This window comes from Phascolarctos cinereus, unplaced genomic scaffold (assembly GCF_003287225.1).
Source record: "Phascolarctos cinereus isolate Bilbo 61053 unplaced genomic scaffold, phaCin_HiC Scaffold_8;HRSCAF=390, whole genome shotgun sequence".
In the NCBI taxonomy this organism is placed as follows: Eukaryota; Metazoa; Chordata; class Mammalia; order Diprotodontia; family Phascolarctidae; genus Phascolarctos; species Phascolarctos cinereus.
In genome coordinates this window covers 535933-560118 of record NW_027556291.1, presented here as the reverse complement: position 1 = coordinate 560118, position 24186 = coordinate 535933, and the positions used below count along the sequence as shown (strand labels likewise).

The following is a 24186-nucleotide window of genomic DNA, read 5'->3' as shown; positions in this document are numbered from 1 at the left end:
AAGGCGGAGAGAAGAAAGAAACTACAAGTTCCAGAGGGCGCTGCGCGCTCGAGCCAGGTGACTTGGCTCTTCGTCCTTCGGCTCCCAGGCGGAACCCAGGCGTCCGAGCCCGGCAAAGAGGCTACCGAGCTGTGGAGCGCGTGCTGGGGACGGCATGGAGGAGGCGGACCGGATTCTGATTCATTCGCTGCGCCAGGCGGGCTCGTAAGGAACCGGGCCGCGCTGGGGAGTCATCTGGGATTCGTGGGGAAACTGACGAAGCTAGGCTTGCCAAATAGGCAGTGCCAAGACTCGGACAAGGGTCCTGGGCCCTGGGGATCCCCTTCCCCCAGCCAGGCCTCCTCCCCGCCCCCCACCACCACCACCAGGGCCCGACGTCCCAGGCACTACTCCATCCCTGACAGGGCCATCCCCGAAGATGTCCAGTCTCTCCGGGCCTTCACTGCAGAGCTGGCCGTAGCAGCCGTGGTGGGTTGTCTGCAGGTACTTCGGCCCTCCCTGAGCTCCAGCCTTAGCGCCCACCTGCCTCCTGGAATGTCTGCCCGCTTTCGGCTTGGCATGAGTCTGGCTCAAGCCTGCTCGGTGAGGCCTGGGACTCGTATTGGATTGAAGCCTGGGGGAAGGAGGGGAAGGAAGCGAAGGGGCTGCCAGGCCTGGGGCCTGGAGGAAACAGGTGGCATCTGGCCTCTCTCTGTCCCTTTGTCCTCCCCGGCTGGTCATGTGCCGCCAGGATCTAGGTTATCCGCGAGAGCTCGGTTACCAGAGTTTTCTGTACCCAAGTGAGCCAGACCTGAGGCAGCTACTGCTCTTCCTTGCAGAGCGGTTGCCCCCCGACCCTACCCAGGAGAGTGCTCAGCCCTCAGGTAACTGGGGTCCCACAGAGGCTAGGCTAGGGCAACGAAGATGGGGGGGCAGGGCGTGGAGTGGCTGCCTGGCTGGCTTGAGAGCTAAGTGGAGCCTTCCTCCCCTGCTCAGTAGGTGAGTCGGCTATCCTGCTCCGTGCTGTTGGCGCCCAAGTAAGGGAACTTCTGACAGAGCCATGGGTGCCCCCAGCCCTAAGGCCTCAAAAGTACCAGGTATGATTGCCCCCCCAAAACCCCTCTTTTCTCTCCCAGCCCTGCTGCTGCCCAGCTTGGCTCTTGCTTTCTCCCTGTCTTCCTCCTGCCCAGGACCGTGTCCCTCTGAAGCCTCTCCACGTTCAGCCCTTCGTGTTCCCTAAGGCCAACACCCCAGAAGGTAAGAAGGGGCCCAAGACTTTGGTTAGCCACGCAAAGATCTTGGTCAGGCAGGCCCTGCCATTTTGTACCAAAATGCTCTCAGAGCTACAGGAGTCCACATGTACTCCACACGAACACAGCTAACCTGAGACCCCATCTCTCTCCCTGTGACCAGGTGCCTCCGAGGTGCAGGAGTTCCAGGGAGGACCCCTGGTGCCCCCAGTTCCTGCCCAGATCCCCTGTCAGGCCATCCGGGCAGCTTCATTTCTAGAGGAGCACACAGCCCAGCTCCGGGAGGTGCCTGAAGGAGACGCTCCTGGAGATGCAGACAAGGTTAGGCCAGACCCCTTGCCCCCCCACCCCCACCCTGTGTGCTTTGTCTCTGTTTCTCCTCTCCTCTCCTCTCTCTTCTTTCTCACTCTCCCTACCCTTCACTTGTGCAAATGCCCTCCGTTTGGGGGAGCCTCAGAGTGCCCAGAGGGCTCCATTGTGGATGGAGGAGCAAGAATAGATGCTCCTTCTTTCTCCATAGGCTTGCAGGAGGTGTCTGGCCCCGCGGCTGGTGGAGCAACTGAGGCAGAACTGGGGGCAGGCCACATCCAGTGCCTCAGGGGCTCGTGGACCAGGCCGAGAGCTGGGGGAGCTCCTCTGCACCTGGGGGCCTCGCGGGAAGGGTTCCAGATTCACTCATGCTGAGAAATTCACTTTTGCTCAGGTAGTGGCCAGGGGACACATGAGGGATTGAGGGCCCAGGTCATTGGATGGGGAATCTGTAAAGCCCTCTCCCTTTTTGTTTTTCCCTGCCCCGCCCCCAGGAAGAGAAAGTGGCCCATGCCCCACCTTTGGCACCTGCACAACATCCCTCACCACTGTCCCCGCTGTCCCCCGCCCACTTGGAGCGGGAGGTGCAGGCAGGGCAGGAGGCAGAGCTGGCCTCTCTCCAAGGCTGCCTGGAGCTTGTGGGCCACAGCATCCAGGAAGCCGGGGCCACCATGAAGAGGCTGACGCTTAGCACAGGCCAGGTCAGGGGGTGTGGCTGGGGAGGGGACGACACAGACCTGGGGGGTGGAGGAGGAGGATACTCCTTCCGACCTACTGACTAGGAGCTGGGGTACAGATCGAAGCAGAGGCCCACCAAGACTGGCTGAGTGCCACAGAGCGGGAACAGGCCAGGAGGCTGAAGCGCCGGGCCGTCGACTTGCTGCCAGACGCCCCTAGCAACCTGGCCAAGCTGCAGGTGAGTGTGGCCAGTCACCAGGGCCTCCTGGTGGCAGACTTAGCACAGCCCCTGGTGACTGTTTTTTCGTCTCCCATTGGGTCCAGGTGGTGGTAGAGGCCAGTGCCCAGCGTGTCATCCACCTCACTGGCCAGTGGGAGAGGCATCGGGTGCCACTCCTGGCTGAATATCGGGCTCTGAAGAAGCGTCGGGACCAGAGAGAGGTGACCCCACCTGCTGCTCTGATACCAACCCTGGGTTTTTGACAGCCATTCTGTGGGGTTTAGGAGTGGGAGGCTTGGACAGGCAGGCAGCCTCCAGGGGCCTTCCCCATAGGATTTTCCCTGAGTTAGGAGCAAAGGAGCTGTCAGCCCCTCTTCCCCCCCCACCACATTGACACTTGGGGAAACTGAGGGCCCCTTTTTTTCCTATCTAGTTAGAATCATCACACAGGGCAGCTGAACTCCAGGCTCTGCAGGACTGTGTGCGGGTAGCTGCTGCAGAGGCCCGACGCAAGGAAGGGTTACATAAGCAGTTGGTGAGTGACACTGGCTGGTTGGTTTCCTGCGAGGGAGGAGGGCCTGAGACCTGGCTCGGGGGCAGGGGCAGGCCCTCAGGACTGAAAGACAAATGGCCCCGGGCCCTTCACCAGGTAGCTGAGCTGGAGACCCTGCCTGGAGACATGGCCCGCTCTGCCTACACCCATCGCATCCTGGAGATTGTGGGCAGCATCCGAAAGCAGAAAGAGGAGATCACTAAGGTGAGGCCGCCTGGGGCCCCTGCTTTCCACCCTCTTGGCCTGACCAGCCCATGCTCACCCATCGTCTACCTCTCTTTCTTACTGGGGCTCACAGATTCTTTCTGATACCAAGCTGCTTCAGAAAGAGATCAATGCTCTATCTGGCAAGCTGGACCGGACCTTTGCTGTCACAGATGAACTGGTCTTCAAGGTAGGTGTGTTGGGTGCCAAGGAGGAGGCCTGGGCCTGTGTAAGGCCGTTGGGGGGGGGGGTGCGGCTGCTTCCTCAGCTAAGCCGAAATCCCCCTGCCAGTCTGAGCTCCTTGCCTCCTCCCTGGGGTTGGCACAGTTTTGAAGTCAGCGTGTGGTAAGCTCAGACTTGAGCACGTCTTTGCAGCCAAGTAGAGAGATGCTGGTCCAAGGGACTGTCCGGACCTGGTGGGTGCCAGGAGCCTTAATGGCTATTATAAAGCCCCCGGGCTGTTGAGCATTTTTCTTCCTGACTTGGATGAAGAGAAGCGTGCTTTCACACTGGCCAGAGCAGAGGGCTTGAGTGGGCGAGGCCTGGTTTCAAATCCCTTCCCTCCCTCGAGTGGCTAGGATGTCAACACTAGGAGGCTTCTTCTTACTCACTGAAGGGTTAGGAGGACCCAATCAGTGTCATCAGGCGAAATGGCAAGCTTGTCTGGAAGGGGGTGCTGTTATGTGGGGAAGGGGTCAGGTTTGGCCTGGAGTAGCCTTGGCAGACTCTGGACTCCTTGCCAGCTGTGGGATTTCTAAGGTCTCTTTGGCCCCTTGGCCCACTTTTCTCGTGTGCCCCTGCAGGATGCCAAGAAGGATGATTCTGTGAGGAAGGCCTATAAGTACCTGGCAGCCCTGCATGAAGTGAGTTGGGTGGGGTTCCCCAGGGCCAGCCCCTGCTGCTGGGGATCCTCCCCCTGACCTCCCCCCTCCCCATATCTCTCCCAGAACTGCAGCCAGCTTATCCAGACCATAGAGGACACTGGCACTATCTTGAGGGAGGTCCGAGACCTGGAAGAGCAAGTGAGGAGCCAGGGAGGGTGGGCAGGACCCTGGAGGCTGCTGGAAGCTCCCCCAGGGTCACAACCACCATCTTGGCCTTACTTTTCCTTTGACCACTGAGACCATTGTCAAGGAGTCTAGATGAGGTCTGCTCCCTGAGTGTTGGCATCCAGGACAGGCCCTAGGGGACAGCTCCCCTCGCCCCCCAGCCTGCCCCCCCCTTTGGTCTTTGATCTCTGCAGTATCACTTGGGGGACAGTCTGGGAAACCCCTCAGGACCAGTAGAAGGCATCCAGGACAGGCACACTGAATCCCCCCCCCCCCGCCATGCACACATCATGGCCGTCAGGGGCCTTGGTCAGCCTGACTCTTGCTACCAGGTGGCACATACCTCTCTAACCCTCACTTTCTGCACCAGATTGAGACCGAGACTGGCAAGAAGACACTCAGCAATCTGGACAAGATCCTGGAGGACTACAAGGCAGTCCGCCAAGAGAACGCGGGCCTGCTGGGCCGAGTCCACGAAGCATGAGGCTGCCACAGCGGGACAGCCTCACCCAGCACCGTTTCCCTTTGGGCAGAGGCCCTGATAGGCCTTTCCCTCAGGCAAACCCTCTACCAATGTGTGGTTCAGCCATAGGGCCTTTATTGGTGGAAGGAGACCAAGGCCCCTTCTTCACTTGGGGGGGGGGCCAGAGCGGGAGCAAGACAACCAATAAAAATGGTTCCTTCAGCAGCCAGACTCAGGTGTGGCTGGTCAGCTGGGGGGCAGAGGGAGCCAGGCCTCTGTCACAGCCAGTGGGGCACAGGACAGCAGACGTTTCAGGTCTTGGTCTCTGGGGGGACAGTGCAGGAGGGTCACTCCTCGCCCAGGGTGGCCCTCCTCCCCATCCCTTGTCAGAGGGAGTTAGTGGGGCCGGGGGCTCCTCACAAAGTCGAGGCTGTTGTGGGACTAAAAGCTGGGGCTCAAGTTAAGGCTGTCTGGGTACCTGCTGGGCCTTGGACTTCTCTTCTTTCGGAATTCAAACTCGTCCACAGTCCACACTGCCCCTTTCTCATTCTCCACCCGCACAAAGCATTTATGCAGACTCAGGTTGTGCCGAATGGCGTTCTGTGGGAAGTGAGAGCACCTGAATCTGGCCTCTCCTTGCAAGCTACCTTCAAGACAAGGCTCTTTGGGCCCAGGAGAATCAAGTATCCACAGCCTAGTCAAAGGCCAGACACCCAAACATCCATGTGCACCCACAGGAGCTCAGACAGGGGCTTACCTTCCAGGTGGCTGGGTGGGTCCGGAAGAAGGCAAATGTGTGGGTGAACCAGTGATAGATCTCATTGAGTGTTCGCTGTTTCTCAGGGGCTTCCAGTATGGCCTGTGGGCAAGGGAGGCTGTAGGGAGACATCCTTCCCTCCTTGGAGTGGTCCCTCACTATCCCTAGAGCCCCTAGGGCAGGGCATTTATGGGAAGGGAGAACTTGGAGAACTGATTTTGGCAGAGTCAGAAGAGAATAGAATCCAAAGGAAGATCCTCTTATTTTACAGAAGGGGAGGCTGAGGCTCACAGACAGGAAAAGGACTTGGCCAAAGATGCCCCAAGAGCAAAGGCGTGGCTCAACCCCAGATCTGCAAACACACCAAATCCAGCAGAGAAAGAGAATTGGGCCTGGGGCAGGCTGCAGTCTAGCCTCCCAGAGGTCTTGTGGTAGGAGTTAAGATTAGAAATGGGCTGGAAATTAGAGATGGAGTAGTGGGCCCTGTCAGGTCAAGGTCAAAGGTTAGGGGTAAGGGAAAATTAGGGCTGGGTAAGTTGGCCCTTAGAGCCTGAGTAACTGGAGTGGAGGTGGCTGGCCAGAATTTGGTGAGGCTGCTTTTGAAGCTGAGGCTGGAGGAAGTTGAGGAAGAAAGAGAAACGCCCCCTCCCCCTAGGTGAGCTGGCCTCCCCCCCACCCCCCCAGGTGAGCTGGCCTCCCCCCCTCCCCAGGTAAGCTGGCCTCTCTTCCCACCCCCCCAGGTGATCTGGCCTCCTCCCAGCCCTCAGCCATCTGTCCTTCCCCAGCTTTGTGTATACTATCTGCCATCTCAAGGGCCATCTTCCTCCCCTCCCTCTTGTGCCTCCTCCCAGGCTCAGCTAAGGAGCTGCCTCTCCCCATCTCGTTCTTTAGGTTGCTGGGGAGGGCAGCTGCTTTTTCTCTGTTTCTCCAAGGCCTACCTCCCAGAGCATCTTGCACACAGCGAGATCTGTATTTGTTGGATTTAGTTGGAGGCAGCTTCTGGGGGTCGGGTCCCCATAGGGTTTCAATTTGGGGTTGAGCCTGAGGCTGAATTCAAGGCAGGGTCAGGCTCTGGACTGAGGAGTGTGCAGCTCAATGGACTGTTTGTTTGGATGAGGTGGTCTGCCAGGCTCTAAAGCTCTGATGCCTTGACTTACCCAGCGGATAAGAGTAGCGTAGGTGAAGGGTGGCCGCAGATTGTGGGATCGGAAGTATTCCAGGTTATGGACAAATTCTGTGGGGAGCGGAGGCAGGCCGCGAGCTAGCTCCTCCTCCCTCCCCAGCATCCCCAGTATTTGCCTTTCAATCTGGGGGAGCCCAGGAGAGGCCAAAACCCCTCAGTGGTGACGGAGCTCAGAGAAGCACACAGGTGAGCCACCCAAGGGGCTGCCTATACCTCCCTGGGCCTCTTCTTGGGCCTGTGGCCAGGCAACCCCTCCTCCTAGCCTCAGTCCACCTAGGGGTGCTCACCCGGGGACATCTGGCTACCCCACAGGTGCCTTCTAACCGCGAAGAGGCCCTGCCTGGGGAGCCTCGCTTCTTTCTCGTCCTCTGGGGCTGCTGGCCAGGCTGACCAGGTGGGGCCCAGGCTCCCTGATGGACAGTAGGTCGCCTTCTCTGTGGAGGGGCTCTAGGAAGGAGAGGGAGGCTAAGCTGTCAGAGCTGCGAGGTACCATGCAGAGGAGAAATTGGGCTTGCATTTGGGAGGGATCTGAGGTTATTTAGTCCTGCCCCTTTAGCTCACAAGTGAGGGAACTGAGGCTGAATGACTGGTCCTAGGTGTCCAGGCTGGGGTTTGAACCTAGGACTGCAGACTCCAAAGCCAGCACCCTTCCTCTTGCCCCAGGCCAACTAACACTCAATCCCTTGAGCTGGCCAAACATGGAACAAGGTCCTAGAGGAGGCTCAGTGAGCGCTTTGGGGGCACCGGGCCAGGTCATGATTGGCCTACCCGGCCAAGGGGCCGTGAGGTGAGTAGGCCGGTGGGCCAAGAGCCCATCTACCTACTGCCCTAATTCCAAGTCAGGGCTCTGGCACTGACAGAGCCCAAGTCTTTAAAATGCACAAATTCTCGGCCTGTGAGAAAGTCTCAGGTGCCACTCACCACAGCCAGGGGCTTCATCAGCGCCAGCTTCCCAGACAGGTGGGCTTGCATGGCGCCCAGCTTCTCTTTCTCTAGGAGTAGCTGCGAGAAAGGAGAGAGGCGGCGCTGACCTCCTCCTCGGTCTGCCTTCCCCTCAAGCCTCAGGGCCTTTCTGGACACAATAGCGCATTTACCAGATGTGATCTCACTGGAGGGAGGTGCCATTATGATCCCCATTTTATGGATAAGGAAAAGTGAGGCAGGCTAGGGTGAAGTAACTTGCCATCCAGCTGGAAAGCTATGAGGCCATCTTGGTGACCAGTCCAGAGTTCTCCACTGAGGGCCACCTAGTACCTCTGTGACTTCCTCAAGCCCCAGCCTCTTCCCAGGGGGTAGGTAACCCTCTCTCACCTTGTGCTCCAGATTTTGTACCACCTCTTTCTGGATGAGACACTGGGCCTTCCCCTTCTCATCTAAGCGATGGTCTTCTTGGAGGTGTCTAGGGGAAGGAGGCAAGACAAACAGAGCAGCCTGAGCTGCGGAAGCCCTGTCACCTTCCCGGGACTGGGCACTCACTTACTTCAAGAGCTCCCCTGACTCCGGGAAGACCTTTTCACAACCAGGCCACCAGCAACTCCGGGAACTGTCCAGCGCGCAGGTCTGGAGGATGCTGTGGAAGGACAGATACAGGGGAGCCATGGAATGTTCCTCAGCTCCAACTCTGCCCCTGGGGAACCTTGGAACAAATCCCTCCACCCCTTTGGATGTTTGTTGAGGGCTCTAAATGCTGAGATCACCCCCACCCCACCCCAGCCTTCATTTGGCCAGAGCACAGTCCCTGACAGGATAGAAACTCCAGTGTCAGCATCAAGAGAGTTGGGATGCAAACCCAGGGCTTCCGGACTAGAAGGCTGAGCCTCCCTCCATCCCCAGTTCCAGGCTGCCTCTTGCTAAGATTCTCAAATTCTCCCCCTTCTAGGCTGCGGGACACTGACCTCTCCTTCTTGGGGCCAAGCCGGAAAGCAGAAGCATCCCCAGGGCTGGGCCCACTGGGAAAGGCACACAGATAAGTTGTCAGCATGTTGGCTGGCTCCTTGGGCAACCACTCAAGGTTGGCAAGGTTGATCCCTGCAGAGGAGAGGAAGAACAGTTAGTCACACTAGTAGATGGCTGGCCATAGGATGAGCAAGGTCTCCCTTGGCTACACTCAGTCTTGGTTGACTTCCCTCTCTCATGAACATTGAGGCCCCAATCCGAGGGAGTTAAGAAGTCTGGGCTTTGGGCCTGACTTGGCCACGGCTTCATCCCCTCTTTGGGCCTCATTTTCCCCATCTGTGCAATGGGTGGGGGATTTGGACTAGATGTTTCCTGGAGTCCAGGCTTTGAGCCATGGATGGGGAAGGACAGGAGCAGGCCCAACTCATCAGACTGTTACCAGGAGGAAGGCCATGCAGCTGGGCGGGTCTGGTCTTGAGGGTGATGACTCCAGGAGGTGAAGGCAGGTTGATCAGGGCAGGGGTGCTCAGCGGCGTCATGTGTACCAATGGGGGCCGGCCAAGGACCTCAGCAGAGGTGAGCTAAGGCATGGAGGGGGGAGGAAAAGAGAGGAAGTCCCTTCCACAGGCAGCCATATGCCAAACAATTATGTGAGAAGGTTGGTCTTGCCAGAGTTAGACTAAGGCATTCCCCTCTCGTACCTGGTGTACAAAATGCTGCTTCTCCCGAAGCAGGGCCTGGGGGTGCGGTGATGTGCTGAGCCGCCCACCCGATGGGGCCACCATCACCATGGGGCCTGTTGGCAACTGGAAGGGGAAGGTTAGAAACAGAATGCCAGAGTCTCAGGTTAGTGGCCATCTTGGGTGATGCATAATGGAACAACATAGGGGGCAGCCAGCCTCTGCTTCCCATCCACCCATTGGCCTTAAATCTGGTTCTGACTGGGGCCAAATAGGACCAGCCAGCAGATCTGCAGGGTCCAAGATGGAATACAGCCTGAAGATCACCTGCCTCCCTGGGCCTTGTGGCTGCCCTCTCTTTCTCTAGCCTTCTCTCCACACTGTTGCGGAGCTGACCAGGATGGCACAGTTAGGAGACAAATAGGCCTTGGACTTCTTGGCCAGGATGTGGGAGTGGCAATGCCTATTTCCGGATCGCTGCTGCTACCTGGCTTCTTAAAGGCCTTGACATGTCCTGTACTTGGTGTGGTCCACATTTAGGACTATTGAAAATTGTTTTTTCCTTTTTCTTTCTGAGACTCAAAGTAGATATTCACTTTTCAATCCATCCCAATATGACACAATTGAAGAAAGAAGGCGCTCAGCTGGAGAGAACCAAAATGGAGGGACAACTGTCCCATGTGAAAGCCTAGGAGCAAACCCACCGTTCAGCAGTGAGTGCCCACTGAGTCCAGTTATGAAGATGAATGGCGGCCATGCTTACAGACAGTGGCTGGGGGGGGGAGGCGGGGTGATGAATGGGACTGATGAGGGCTTTCAACCTGGAAGGGGGAGAAACAGCCTGGAGAAGCGGGAATGGAAGGCTAGCTGACCAGAAGAGAGAAGAGAAAGGAGGGGCCAGCATGGAGATGGTGGGGAGGGAGGGACCAACGGAGGGAGGAGGTGAGTAAAAAGGCTGAGCCCAAGGTGAGAGAGCTTGAAAATGAGCATCTTAATGAGGCATGGCTCCAGAGGGGCAGGTCAGTGGTAGCACAAGTCCATGAAAATCCATTTCTGTCCTGCTGACCTAATTTCCCATTTTGGGGGAGTTCTTGGGCCTGAGGAATTTGGAAATCCCAGTGGACCTGCAATACCGGAAGGCACTGGGACCAAGCCTTTTCCCATCTTCCTCAGGATGCACCAGCAGGACAGTGGGCCGCAAGCTAAGCCAGGGAGGTGGACCCAGAGAGGAGTGACAAATGGAAAGAGGTTTCCATGTGCTCCCAAGAGGGGATGCTTTGGAATTTCTCTCCATCAGTCACTTGCTATGTGACTGTAGCCAAGTCACTTGCACCGCCCCCCCCTTTCAGATGTGACAGTAGCCATGTATTTTGGGTTTCCCAGAGGCCATCTGATTGAGCGTGTCTGTCTGTCTCTCTCTTTCCCGCAGTGTCTGTCTCTCTGTCTTTGTCTTTCCTTCCTTCCCCCTCCCTAAGGTTTAGGTTGGGATGGGGAGGAGGGGTAGGGAAGGTAGGTGCCCTAGTTGGAGGGGAATTTCTCCTGTTGGTGAGATCTGCATAAGAAACAGACGGCGCCCCCTCACCCCTTCACAGAGACCAGAAACCACTTCCTCTGCTCTCTTCTCCCCAATGATTCAGATATAAGGGTGAAGGTTCCCTCAATGAAAGGGGAGGGCACCACCCCTCTCAGCTCCCTAGCCCCCCAAGCACCTACCTGTGGTGATAAGGCACTTGTCCCAGTGGGTCCCCCTCGGGAGGGAGGCCCAACCTCCCAAGCTGGAAACTCCAAGGCCCCTCTGGTTACCAGTTCTGTGTCCTTCATGTGAGCCATGAGGCTGGAGGAAGCCATGGAAGAAGAGGCTGCTGGGATTTGGTGTGGCTTGGGATTGGGCATCAAGCTGATCCTCAGGTAGCCTAGAACAGAAGATGCTGACATAGGCTTCCTGGCAGAGGGATGAGAGTCTGAACTGGGTAGGGTAGGATGGGAAGTCCTCCTTTGTCTGGTCTTTGGGCCCTGCAGAGGGCCTGGGATCTCTCTGGGGTTTCTCCATCTCAGGTTCTGTGGCCCCTTATTGGACTGGCACTAACAACAAGATGGTTTCCTCTCTCTCTCTCCCTCCTTCCTTCCTTCATTCTCATTCTCTCTCTCTCCTCTCTCCCCTCTTTCTCCCTCTCTCTCTGTCCCTCCCTCTCCCTCTGTGTGTGTGTGTGTCTCTCTCTCCTCTCTCCCCTCTTTCTCCCTCTTTCTGTCCCTCCCTCTCCCTCTCTGTGTCTCTCTGTCTCTGTCTCTCTGTCTCTCTCTCCTCTCTCCTCTCTTTCTCCCTCTCTTTCTGTCCCTCCCTCTCCCTCTCTGTGTCTCTCTGTCTCTGTCTCTGTCTCTGTGCTTGAAAGAGACCTAAGAGTAGACCGTGACGGAAACTGTGGCCCAGAGAGGGGGAAAGACATAGCCAAGTTCAGACAGTGAAGTCATCTGGCAGAGAAAGGGCTTAAACTCACTAAAATAATGATGCAGTCATATTCCAGAGCCCCGGGGCTTGAAAAAAAGAGATTGGGTGCAGGTGGAGAAAACCAAAATGGAAGAAAAGGCCAGCTCTCCGTCAAAGTGCCATGTGGCGGCCTGGTGCTGTTTTTAACGCTACATGAAGAGGGCAGTGGAAGTCATTGGGAGTTTCGAATTCTCTGAATTTCAAATTCTAAGATTCTTTGATTCCAAAATTCTGTGAATCTAAGTTAGAATCACAGACTCTTGCCCTAACTCAGTGAAGGACCTTGAACAAGCTGCTCCTTCCTCCCCTCTCTCCCTGATGGTGGGGGTCTCGGTGGATGATGGGTGGGCAAAGTCATTCTCAAAATTTCTCTGTTTCAGCCACATCAGCAGCATCTCCCACTCAGCTTTGCACCATCCTGTACGTGTACCAGAGAATCTTAGAATCAAAGAAGCTAATTCCTGGAATATCCACCTCTTCCACCTCAAACATTCAAGTCTTGGGACCCAGCAGAACCCTGGGATGTTGGAGTCTTAGAATGTCCCCTTCTTCAAGTGAGGGAAGGCCCCAGGCTTGCTGTTACTAGGGCTGTGTTTTTGCAGAAAGGCCTTTGTGGGGTGAGCAAGAGGGACCCTGCCCTTACATTTCTGACCATTTCCTGGGGGCCACACCTCTCTTGTGAGAGCCAGGGTTCTATTGCAGACCAGTGTGATGGAGGAGATGGCCAGCTGGAGCGGCCCTGCCACCCCCAGACTTCCCGCCACGTCACTGGCGATACAGAAGAAAACGCCACCCCAGGGTTTCGTTCTGAGAACCGGTGGGGCCTGCCCAGCAGCCTGGGCCCCCACTTCTGGACTTATGACGTGAGTAGCAGCGGAAATGGGTGATATCCGGGAAAACATGCCCTGTGTCAACTCCACCCTTGGGCCTAGGACCTTCTTACCCTATAGTCCAATCCAATCCAATCTAATAGTCTTCCTGAAGACCAAAGGCCTTGCCTAGAGTATGGCTCCCCATTGTCCCTGGCATTCCAAGCTTCTATCCCAGCTTTGCTGGTGGACAGAGCCCTGTCCCTAGAGTCTCTGATCATCAGCAATTCCCTTCAACTATTGGGGACTCATTTTTCTCTGTTCTAAAGTCAGAAGGGTTGGACTATACAATTTCTGAGATCCTTTCTGCCTCAAAGTCCTTGCGCTCCTGTCAGTGAGTCAGCCGGTCTGGGATGGGCCTTTCAGCCACCTGCCAGCCCTAGACAAGCTATTTTTCCCTCTCTGTGCCTCAGTTTCCCCAAGCTCCCAGGGCCCTCAGAAGAGCAGGCCTGGGAGAAGGCAATACCTTTGGCGGTCTGAGCTAACAACAGCCAACTTCTATGGGCTCCTCTTTGGGGCTTGTTGGCCTCCGTGTCCCAGACTAGGGTTAGAACTGTCAGCCTCATTGAGAGCTGTCCCCTCCTGCTCCCTCCCTCCCTCTGGGTTCCCTGACAGGGCACCCAGGAGCCAGCTCCAGTGATGAGAGGGTGGCCTATTCCGGACTCAGCTCTCCTCTAGGTCCCACCCAGAATGGTCACCTCAGGGACTCCAGCTCAGCTGCTGAGGCTGAACATTCTGATTCGTGGCTGCCAGACTCTCCTCAATGTCCCAAACGGAAGTCATCACTTCTGCCCTGGCCCCACCCACACCATCCTGTCCCCTTAGGGTCTGTAGCTCTACTGAGGGCCCACCATCTTCTTGGCTGCTCCCTCTCCCTCACATCTCACCACATGGTGATTCTCTCTGGGCAACATCTCTCCACTAATATGGGGACTACTGTAATACTGTGCCTCCCAACTGGTCTCTGTCTTGAGTTTTCCCTGTCTGATCCCTCCTGTCCAGGGTGTAAAAAGATGAGCAAAAAGCCTGGCTATGACTATGGCCCTGACCACGGCCCTGAGGAAGCTTCTGGGTTGGGGTGCAAACTCCTCTCTTTGGCATTCATGGCTCGCCCTTCGCCTTGCCCACCGACTCCTTTGTCCTGAGTTGTTTTCCATCTGCCATGTCCCATCCCCTGCCTCTGTGTCCCTGCCCGGGCTGTCCCCCCATTCCTGATCTCCCCAGTTGTCCAGGCTCCTCCCCTGCCCCGCCCATCTGGGGACAGACTCTGAGTATGCCCAATTTGTGACAAGCAGCCTTGCAGAGTGGATAAAGATCTAGGTTCAAGTCCTGTCTCTGACACCTCATAGCTGTGGGTTCCTGGACAAGCCACTTCACTTTGCAGTGCCCTGAGCAAAATGGGCACAGAGTGGTGTTGGCAGATGGCATTTCTTCGCTTCAACCAAAGCTGCTTCTCTTTTTCCATGCTGGTTTTCCCCAGTGGACTGGGAGCTCCCTAAGGCCTCTGTCTCTGCTGTCTTCAGATCCCCTGGGCGTGGCACACAGCCTGTGGGTGCCTCTGGCAAGCCTAGGCATTTTAGGATTAAAAAGGCTCACCAACACCACCCCATACACTTTTTTTTTTTAAAGAGAGATTGAAAACTGAGGCCAAAGCAGATCCCACGGCAAGGGAGAGAGCTCCCCTCCCCCACCAGACATTAGGAATCATTGACCCTTAAGCACTTCCTTTGACAGTGGAGGAAGCCGAGGCCAGGCAAAGGGAAGGGGAGGGAGCCTGAAGCCACAGACAGTGTCCACGTGGGGCACCCTACAACAGCCCTTAGGCTCACAGGACTGACCCAGAAGGAAGGGGAAGAAGAGGAAGGGGATAACTTACCTTTCCGCAAATCTGTGGAGTTGACCTCCTGAGCACTCTAAGTGACCAGTTTAGACCTGCAGAAACAGACACACGCGCACACACTTTGAAGAGACCTGGCTTTGTCTGCAGTGAGCTTCCTACTTGTCCCACACCATAGTAGGGCTTCTTCCAGGTTATTTGTGTTCAAGTTTTGGGTTTGGTTTGTTTTTTTTTTCCTTTCTGAAGAGGCCTGGACACTTTCTCACACCCCTGGGTGTCTGATCTGGGAGTCACCCTACCCCCACCTCCGATCTACATTTATATACGTACATCCTCCAAGCCTCTGTTCCCAGATCTATTTGTGCTCTGAACTTTCCCAGAGTCCCAGAGGGCAGCTCCTCAGGTTTCTCTGGCCCAGCCTCTTACTTCATTGCTCCCTCTCCCCTGCCCCATCTGTGAGCACAGGGCCCTGAGTACAGTAGCTGAGTATATATAATGATCTGGCTGTGATGGGGGACTCTAAGCCGGGGACCGGCCAGGTACTCTGAGTACTTGGCTTAGATCAGTGTTCTGGCATTGGAAGACCCTGCACCCCACCAAACTCCATGGGGCTCAATTACGTTTTCACTGTGTCCTTAGTCAAATCACTTCTCCTTTCTGGGCCTCAGTTTTCTTCTCTGTCAAGTGGGGTTAATTTGAAGGCCAAGTGAGATTAGGTTTGTGCCCTCATTATGGTGTTGTAGAACAATAACTGGAGGTTAATTAGTATTCATATAATTTATTCACATACAACATGAGCATCGCTAACAAAGACGGCGCTAACTGAAGCTCAAGACTTATGGAGTGTGCCCTGCTCCCAAGACACTTGCTAAATACTCTTAGCCTGCTTTGGCCCCTTGCTCCCCACAGCTCTTAAGTGGGGGGCCCAGTCAGAACTCTTCCTGGCCCGCTTCGGGAATGGCTCTCCCAGACGCCATTGGATTTGGGGTTCAGCTAATTCCCTGTCTCTTCTCTCTGTGGGCTTTTGTTCTCTCCCTTCCTTCATATAAAATCAGGGCTTTGAGTGAAATGGTCTCCAAGAGCCACTTCTAGCGCTCATGACTCCATGGATCTCCTGCTTTGCTTCCTGTTCTGATATCCTCTGCCACGGACTAGGAAACCTTAGCAATCACCTTGTCTGCCCCCCTCACCATAGCCTGGTGGGGGGAGGTCACATTTGAAAGCGGGTCTTGTGACCTCAAAGACAGAGTGGTGCCCAGGGCCCCCCCCCCCAGCAGAACTAGAGGCTCAGATATGGACAGATCGCTGGTGTCTGCCTGCCTCCCTGGGCCTCCATCCAAGTCTCCCCACACCTCTGGTAACCCCAAACACTGGAGGCCAATAAAACCGCCTGGGTTAAGGGGTTTGGGGAAGGAAAGGAGGGAGGAGAGGTGAAGGCAGCTCACACAGGCAGGAATTACTCACCTCTTGGGAGCAGGGTGTCCAGGCTAGCTTGAGGTAAGAAATACCAAAGGCTCGAAAACAAGTTCGCTTTTATACGGGAGGTGAGAAGAAAAAAAAAACCACTGAAAACCGAACCCACACGCTGTCTTCTCAATCAATCCTATCACTCTTCTCCACTCTTGGTCTAGAGTACGGGACTTAAACGGAAATTTTGAAATTCAGACTCTCTGTCTCCCCCTCCCTCCCTTCCCCCCCTTCCCCCCTCTTTCCCTCTCCTCTTGCTTTCTCCTCTCTTCTCTCTTCTCTCTCTCTCTCCTCTCTCTCTCTCTCTCTCTCTCTCTCTCTCTCTCTCTCTCTCTCTCTCTCCCTCTCTCTCTCTCTCTCTCTCTCTCTCTCTCTCTTCCTCTCTCTCTCCCTCTCTCTCTCCCCTTTTCCCTCTCTCCCTTCTTCCTTTCTCTTTGTTTCTCTGTCTCTCCATCCTTCCCTCTCAGTCTCTGCCCTTCACAGTCATTTGGAAATAACAAGAGTTGTTGAGGTCAATGAGATACTACCCTGCTGAGGTGAGTGTATTATTGAAGGAAACCCCAGAGTTTTTAACAACATAAGAGAAGCAGGTTTGAAAGCCCCAGCCACTGGGAGAAGAGCAGTGTAGAGGCAGGCCCTGAGGAGGGGAAGTCAGGCCTTGTTCAGAAGCTCAGTATAATCTAGTAAACCTTTAGTGGTGCTGGGCCTTGGAGCCAGGCAGATCTGGCTGTGTGACCCTGGGCCAGTCACTTCCCCTCACTATGTCCCAAGGCAATGTGCCAGCCTGCATTAGCACAGAAAATTTCTTTATCTGTTTACAAAATCCCAGGTTGGTCCAGAGGCCTCGGGATGGAAAATTCTGTCCACATCCAAAGAAAGAACTATGGAAGTCGAATAGCTATCACTTATTTTTACCTTCTGTTGAGTTTTGTTTCATCTTTCTGATGGTTCCTCCTATTGGTTTTAATTTTTACTTACAACTTCACTAATGTAAAAATATGTTTAATGGGTATGTATAAATATACCTATATTAAATATAAATATAAATATAAAGCCTATATCAGATTATGCGCCGTCTTGGGGAGGGTGGGGGAGAAAAATTTTCAACTCAAAAGCATATGGAAGTGATTGTTGATAAATCAAAATAAATTAATAAAATTTAAAAATTAAAAAAAAATCCCAGGTTGGGTCCCTCCCCCTCTCCTTGACAACTTAGTGATATAGCAGGCCTAAAACCACACCTCCATGTGGCCTGCTTGTGGGCTTTTCCCGGTGAACTCTGGGTAAAACGCCTGCGCAGTAGATACAAGTGCATGTTTCTTTAAGAACTGACTCCTTAACCACTCCCTAATCCTGCCCTGAATTCACCTAGTTAGCATATTTGACACATGTCTTACTATATTTTATACTATATAAACTTTAGCTATACTGTTTTAAAATTGCAGATTCCTTAAGAATCCTCGCCCGCTGAAAAGTGTAACAATAAACTTTTTGCAAGTTGGCTTAAGATTGCTTGAGTTTGTGAATTCATTCCAGACGACCCATTTTGTACTCTGGTTTTTTTGAGGGGTCCCAACCTCTCAAACCTCATCATTTCTCCCCCTCTTTTCCTCCCTCCTCCCTCTGTCCTTCCTTCCTTTATTCCTTCCTTTTTCTCCTTTCTCCCTCCTTCCTTCCCTTCTTCCCTCCCTCCTTTTCTCTCTTCCTTCCAGTTGGTACATCTAACTCTCCCAGACCAACCCTTTCCCCCTACTACCACAACTGAGAACACAAGAAAAACAGGTATAGTAAAAAATGAAGATTCATGTTGCCTATGTCCTAAAAAACCCTTTGTCTCATTCTGAGTCTTTCCCCTCTCAGGAGGTGGGGAGCATTGGTCCTGTGGAATCCTGCTTGGTCATGATGCCCAGAAGAGTTCAGCACAATCGTATGCCATCATATTCATATGCCATAACTTGTTTGGCCATTCCCCAATGGATGGGCGTTCCCTTCAGATTCCCATTCTTTTCCACCTCAAAAAGAGCAACAAGTTTTTTTTTCTTATCGTTAGTTTGTTTTGCTCAAGACTCATCCCACTCCCCCTTTAATCTACCCTCCCTCTAATTCTTCCTCCCCCTTCTCCCTGCAATTTTCCTGTTGAGTGAAGTGCATTTCTGTACCCAACTGTGTGTGTGTTCTGTCTTCTTCTGAGCAGTTCAGATGAGTGAGGTTCAAGAGTCAGCTACTCCTTCCACCCATAGCCAACCCACGAAATACTTATTAAGCACTTTCTATGTGGCAGGCACTGTGCTAAGCTCTAGGGAGACAATTAGTCAAAAGAAAGACAAAAAGGGGAGACAATACACAAAAGGAGGCAGGAAAGTAGGAAAGCAGGGAGTGGGAGGGAGATGGGACACCATCTTGTTCCATGGAGCTGAAAGCAGGCACAGTAGCAGATGCAAAGTGGAAGGAGCTTAGTCCAGTTTTTGTCCTCTATAAAGGAAGGTGAGGCAACTAGATGGCTCTGTGGGCCTGGAGCCAGGAAGACCTGAGTTCAAATCTGGCCTCAGACATTTATTAGCTGTGTGTCCCTGAGCAAGTCACTTCATCCTGTTTGCCTTAATCCATTGGAGAAGAAAATGGCAAAGCACTCTAGTATCTTTACCAAAAAAAAAAAATTGCCACGGACAGTGTGGTCCATGGGGTCAGGAAGAATCTGACAGGACTGAACGACATGATGGAAGGCATTGGAAGGAGTTAGGCATTCCACCCTCCAATCGAAGGAGAGAGGAGGCTGAGGGAGGTGCTGGCACTCAAAGCTTTGAGTCAGCCACATGGTACCAAGTTTAGAAGTGAAGAGCTCATCCTGGGAGGGGCATCTGGTCCAGGCAGAGCAGCAGATGCAAAGTGGAGCCCTCTCTTTTTTTTCTATAGATGTGTACTGGTTCACCCTGATTATGTGAGATGCTTTTCCCTAACTTCCCTTTCCTTCCTTCCTCTCCTCCCCAGCATAAGCCTCTTCCCCTTTCTTTCCATTCTTTTCTTAAGATGATCAAGATATTACAGAACCACTCCCAGGCATTGCTAATTGGTTGGACTCCCTCTATGACCCCAGATGATGATGTGTCAGTTCACACACATCTCTCCAGGTTTTTCTGAAATGTCCCCTTCATCATTTCTTATAGCACAATAGTCTTCTATCACATTAATATACCATAACTTGTCCAAGACTCCCAGGCCATGTCTGATTGGATGCCCTCTATAAGCCATGATGATGGCAGGACGTGGGATGGGGGGTGGGGGCACACATATCCTCTCTCCACAATTGGATGGAAGCAGTTTGTCCTTGTGTGGTCCTATCTCACTGTTTGTTCATGTTGACCTTTTTATGCTTCTTTTCACTCCTGTGTTTGAACCTCAGGGTTTCTCCACAGCTCTGGTCTTCTCATCAGGAATGCTTGGAAGTCCTCTAGTTCACTAAAAGTCCATTTTCTCCCAGTAGCATTATACTCAGTTTTGCTGGGGAAGTTATTCTTGGCTGTAAGCCCACATCCTTTACCTTCTGGAATATTACATTCCAAGTTCTCTGCTTCTTTTAGAGTGGTAGCTGCTAAATCTTGTGTGATCTTGACTGTGGCTCTTCAGGACTTGAATACTTTCTTTCTGGCTGCTTTCAGTGTTTTTTCTTTGACCTGGAAACTCTAGATTTTGGCTATGATGATCCTAGACTCAGGAAGCGACCAGTGTATTTTTTCTATTTCCACTTTGCCATCTGGTTCTAAAAGATCTGGACAGTTTTCTTTTAAGAATTTTTGAAATAGAATGTCTACCATGATGAAAAATGCAATCCACCTCCAGAGACAGAACTGATGAGCTTTGAGTGTAGACTGAAGCAGATTTTTTCCACTTTATTTTTCTTGCTGTTTTTTTTTTCTTAAGTTTTGGGTTTTTTTTTTTCTTTGCAACATAGGTAATATGGAAATGTCTTGCATGACTTCACATGTATAATTGTTATCGCATTGTGTGCCTTCTTAATGGGTCAGGGGTGGGGAATGAGAGAGAGAGAGAGAAATTTAGAACTCAAGATTTTTAAAAAATTAGTGTTAAAAATGAAATAGGACATCCAGGCTCTTTTTTTGGTCATAGCTTTTAGATAGTCCACTCATTCTTTTTTTCTTTTTTTTTTTTTTGGTTTTAGGCAATTGGGATTAAGTGACTTGCCCAGGGTCACACAGCTAATAAGTGTCAAGTATTTGGTCTGAGGTCGTATTTGAACTCAGGTCCTCCTGACTTCAGGGCTGGCACTCTATCCACTGCGCCACCTAGCTGCCCCTTAGTCTACTCATTCTTAATTTGTTTTCCAGGTCAGCTGTTTTTGGTATGAGGTACTTTACATTTTCTTCCATTTTTTTCCAGGTGTTTTTTAACTTTCTTTCAATATTTCTTGTTGCCTCATGACATCATTGGTTTCTATTTGGTCTACTCTAATTTTTAGGGCATTTGTTGCTTGGGAAAGGTTTTGTACCTCTTGCACCAGGCTGTAATTCCCTTTCTAGTTCTTTCTTCCAAAGCTCTCATTTCTTTTCCAGTTTTTTTCCTCAAGCACTCTTATTTCATTTATAGAAACATTTTTAACTCTTTTTCTCCCCAATCTACAATAATTTTATCGTAACAGAGAAACCAGGCTGCATAAAGGCCTATGTGATTACAATGGAGGGTGATCTTTCCAACGTTGATGTTTGAACTTGGCTAGCAACACAGAGAAGCTTACAACCACAGCTCAAAATACTCATCTCCCAAGACTGACTGCCCCACATAAACTTGACATGAACAGGCTATTTATTGCACAACCACATTGATAAGGTCTGGTGGGGAGGTAGCAGAAATGGGGATGATGAAAAACTTTACAATGATGCCAATATTAAAGTGCAGTCATTTTATCAAATTCCCCTCCTCCATCTTTTGCTGAGAAAGGGGAGGAGAGAACAAGCTCATTTCTTAAATTACATTTCACTCAATTCTCCAAGTATATGGATCCTGATAGGAAGGATCTGAAGGTTAATTTGAGCAGAGGGAGGGATAGAACCTAGGGCAGATTTGGATCTTTGGGTTGAAGGGAAAGGGCAGCAATAAAAATGGAGGAGGAAGGGAGAGTTAAAAAAGTCTTAGATGTCCAATGGGTGAGAGCCACCTCCCTGTCCTGTTATTTCTCGAAGCCAAGATGCTGTACAACAGCAGCATCTACAATTTCCAAAAACAAACTGCGATTCGAGGTGCCTCTCTCAGTCACAGGAGGCCAATAAGAGGCAGGAGCCAGAACTGGGCAAGCTTTCTTTGGAAGCTTTTAGCACCACAGAGATTTCGGTTACGTGGGCTAAGTGATATTTATTACCTAGCTTAAAGCTCTCGAACAACATTGTAACGCCAGACATCTAAGACTGGGGGACGGGGAGAGGGAGAGGAATTCTGGTTTCTGGGTGGGATTTTTGGTAGAGTTGCTATAAACATAAAATGTTTTGAAAAAATTGTGGAGGATGGGTTGGGGAGTTTGGATTAGCCCCACAAAGCTCCAAACACTAGTTTCGGGTGCCTTTTGCCTACTCACAGGTCTTGTTCTGAGATACTTTCAACGGCTGAGCATTAAGCACTGTGGCTGAAAGAAATTCTCACACCGCTCCTATCTTTGCCAGCTCAATCATCTCTCTGAATCTCAACTAGCAGAGTCTGGAGGTGGGAAAGTCATCTCTGCTCCATCTCGCCAGGTAGAGTTATTTCGTTACTTGGGCAAGGTATCCTACGCTGCCCGATGTGACCCCTGCTACGGAAATGCGGCCATCTTTTGTCATATAGTTGGAGAATTCCTTGGTCTGCCGTTCTGCCTGCTCAGGTTCCAATCTGGTCAGTGATGTGCTGCCAGCTGTGGGAGGTTAGAAACCAGCTGGGTTCACATGCCAATGATGCAACCTTTGGCTCCTCAGATCAGGACTATTCAGGATCATGGCGGCAATTCAGGCCCCGTTGAGAGGGGGGCTGGAATCCGTGGGATGAATCAGGATTTTCAACTGGGGATTCTACCCTTTTGGCTTCATCTAACCCTCATTGTGCTCCCTCCCACACGTTCACCATACAGGCCCATGTTCTTGGCGTAGGAGTGACAGACAGACATTGACGCCCTGATCAATGAAGTAGTGAACAGCCCAGGCATCCTTGTTGCCATCTCCACTGGCAAAGCCCTAGTATGCCATGTCAAAAAAAAAGGCAAAGAGTTTCCTTTGCTTTACCAAGGATGTTATTTCTTTCCACTGCTTAGGATGAGGATCGACTCCTGTGGAGGCTATGAGCACAGGCATGCAGAAGGATGACACTCTGCTCTGGGATTTTTGAAATGTCTTCCAAGGCTCTGGTGAAGTCAAAGCCACAAGTCTTGGGGTCATAGTAGTGATCGCCATTCAGCTACATGCCAACGTACCTGAAGACGGGGGTGTGATTTCCCCAGGATGGTTTTGGAAGATAGACATCCCAGCTAAATTTGAAGAACTGTTGCAGAAAACTGGCTCCCACTCTCAACACTCCAGTTCCAGAAATAGTCTGTATGGTGACATATTGATTGCTTTTCAGAACCTTGTTATTTTCACCCAGGGCCAACTCTGCTGATGTATTGCAAAATTCAGCCAGTCCTGCGATGCCCATGTTGTTCCCTGCAATTTGAGCCTCTGCCTCACGGACACTTAGAAGAATGTAAGGCTTCCCATTGTCATCTCGGTAGGCCCCAACTCCCAGATTCATCTTCTTGCTGTTACTGTCTCTCTTAAATGCTTCCGTAACCCCCAAGATAGGGTTGAGGGGGGCCATCTCTACGTGGGTCCATCAAGAGCTGGCTCTGGCAGCGGTGGCTGCACTGAGGCCTGGGTACAAGGAGGTGGCTCTGGAGAGCAGGCGGCAGGAGTGCAGCAGCGCCATGGCGAGCAGAGAGATGGCTGGTGGATGCGGGCACACCAACATTTTTAACTCTTTAAAAAAAACTCTTGCTTCATTTCTTCCAGAAATTCCAGTTGAGTTTGTGCCCAAACTGTGGTTTTTTCTGAGGCTTTGCTTGAAGGTGTTTTAGAGTCATTCTGTTCTGCATTGGTGTCTAGAGTGTCCCTGCCATCATGATAGCTCGTGGTGGGCTTCTTTGTGTGTTTGCCCATCCTTCCAGCCTGCTTCGACTTCAGATGTGATATTATGGCTGGGCTCTGTCATACTTGTGGAGGGAAGGTCTGGACTGCTTCTATTGCTACTTTCTTAGAGTATTGAGGGTTATATTTCAGGGACAGCTCAGGCTAGGGACCTGCAAGCTTTCAGTGCCCCCAGAGAGGGGTCTGACCCAGGGCAAAAGCTCATTGCTGCCCCCTGCTCTGAGCTCTACAATTTCCTGACCTGGGTTTGAGTCTGAGTAACAGACACTGTAGGCCTCAGCCCCTATCAGCCAGCTGGCAAGCTCTGCTGGTTCAGAGCAGCAGAATTGTAAGCTCCTCTTTGGTCTTGGGTTCCCACCCTGGCTGCTCTTCTGTAGGCTGGGCTACATGCTAGAAGTGAGAGCCCAATCTGGTCCTGGAGTCTGAGCCCCACCGCCACAGCCATCACTGCTATTGCTGCTGCTGCTGGCTTCATACACTGGCCAGGGTGTCCCTACCTGGGAATGCCACCCTCGCACAGAGGTCCCCTCCTCAGTTTCCCTTGGATCTGTGACCCAGAACTGGGTAGTGGATGACAAAGCTGCCAGTCGGCATCTGTTCCTGTCGAGGGACCCTCTATCTGGGAGAGCTCCAGGCTGGGTCTAGGACCTCCTCTGGCCTGGGTGTACCTAGGTTTCCTTGGGCACTGGTGCTCCTGCTCTGACCAGTCCCTAGGGTCTGCAGACCCCCTTCTCCCCCTATGCTGGGCTGGGACTTTTTCTGGCTTTCCCCATCAGGATTCCATCCACTGTGTTTTATTATTTTTTCATTGCTTTCTTTTTATTTGTTTTGCAATAACTCAATTTTATTTTATTTTTGGTTTCAAATTCTTTCCCTTCCTTTCCCCCTCCCTCACACAGTACAAATGCATGTAGTCACTAAAAACAAATTCACGCACTAGCTCTGTCCAAAAAAAAGAAAAAGAATGCAAGAGAGAAAAATATGCTTCGCTCTGCCCTCTGAGCTCTGGTACGCTATCTAACTTTGTTGGAAAGAATTCATGGGCAGGCGTTCACCACACTGCGGCCTCCCACTCTATCATCTAGAGAATTGTTTAAATTATTGTTTGAAAAAAAGATCAAGAACAAAAGAAAACCCAACCTCCAAGCCT

The 24186-nt window shown here is 52.3% G+C and overlaps 2 protein-coding genes and 1 pseudogene across 3 annotated transcripts; 1 reads left to right on the top strand and 2 right to left on the bottom strand.

Annotated features, from left to right (window-relative positions):
• Window positions 1-32: 32 nt before the first annotated feature.
• On the top strand, window positions 33-4930 carry CCDC22 (CCC complex scaffolding subunit CCDC22). Of its 2 annotated transcripts, none has more exons than XM_020976438.2 (16): window positions 33-204; window positions 405-582; window positions 731-863; window positions 979-1076; window positions 1170-1236; window positions 1393-1550; window positions 1750-1932; window positions 2033-2239; window positions 2335-2454; window positions 2541-2657; window positions 2870-2971; window positions 3086-3193; window positions 3288-3383; window positions 3997-4056; window positions 4141-4215; window positions 4613-4930. In XM_020976438.2, exons 1-16 carry the CDS (start codon window positions 155-157, stop codon window positions 4724-4726), a joined length of 1866 nt encoding a protein of 621 aa, XP_020832097.1. In that variant the 5' UTR covers window positions 33-154; the 3' UTR covers window positions 4727-4930. The 2 variants fall into 2 exon arrangements, with proteins under 2 accessions (XP_020832097.1, XP_020832095.1); XM_020976436.2 differs by having other exon boundaries at window positions 34-204; window positions 976-1076.
• FOXP3 (forkhead box P3) lies at window positions 4819-16072 on the bottom strand. The gene is made up of 14 exons (XM_020976440.2): window positions 15877-16072; window positions 14452-14507; window positions 10935-11134; window positions 9243-9347; window positions 8981-9122; window positions 8541-8673; window positions 8126-8215; window positions 7957-8044; window positions 7567-7647; window positions 6933-7092; window positions 6620-6696; window positions 5463-5564; window positions 5184-5305; window positions 4819-5030 (listed from the first exon to the last, which is right to left on the bottom strand). The coding sequence occupies exons 3-14, from the start codon at window positions 11112-11114 to the stop codon at window positions 4952-4954; spliced, it is 1359 nt and encodes a 452-aa protein (XP_020832099.1). The 5' UTR covers window positions 11115-11134; window positions 14452-14507; window positions 15877-16072; the 3' UTR covers window positions 4819-4951.
• Window positions 16073-21626: 5554 nt separating this feature from the next.
• LOC110200994 (aspartate aminotransferase, mitochondrial pseudogene) lies at window positions 21627-22846 on the bottom strand (annotated as a pseudogene).
• Between the last annotated feature and the right edge of the window lie 1340 nt (window positions 22847-24186).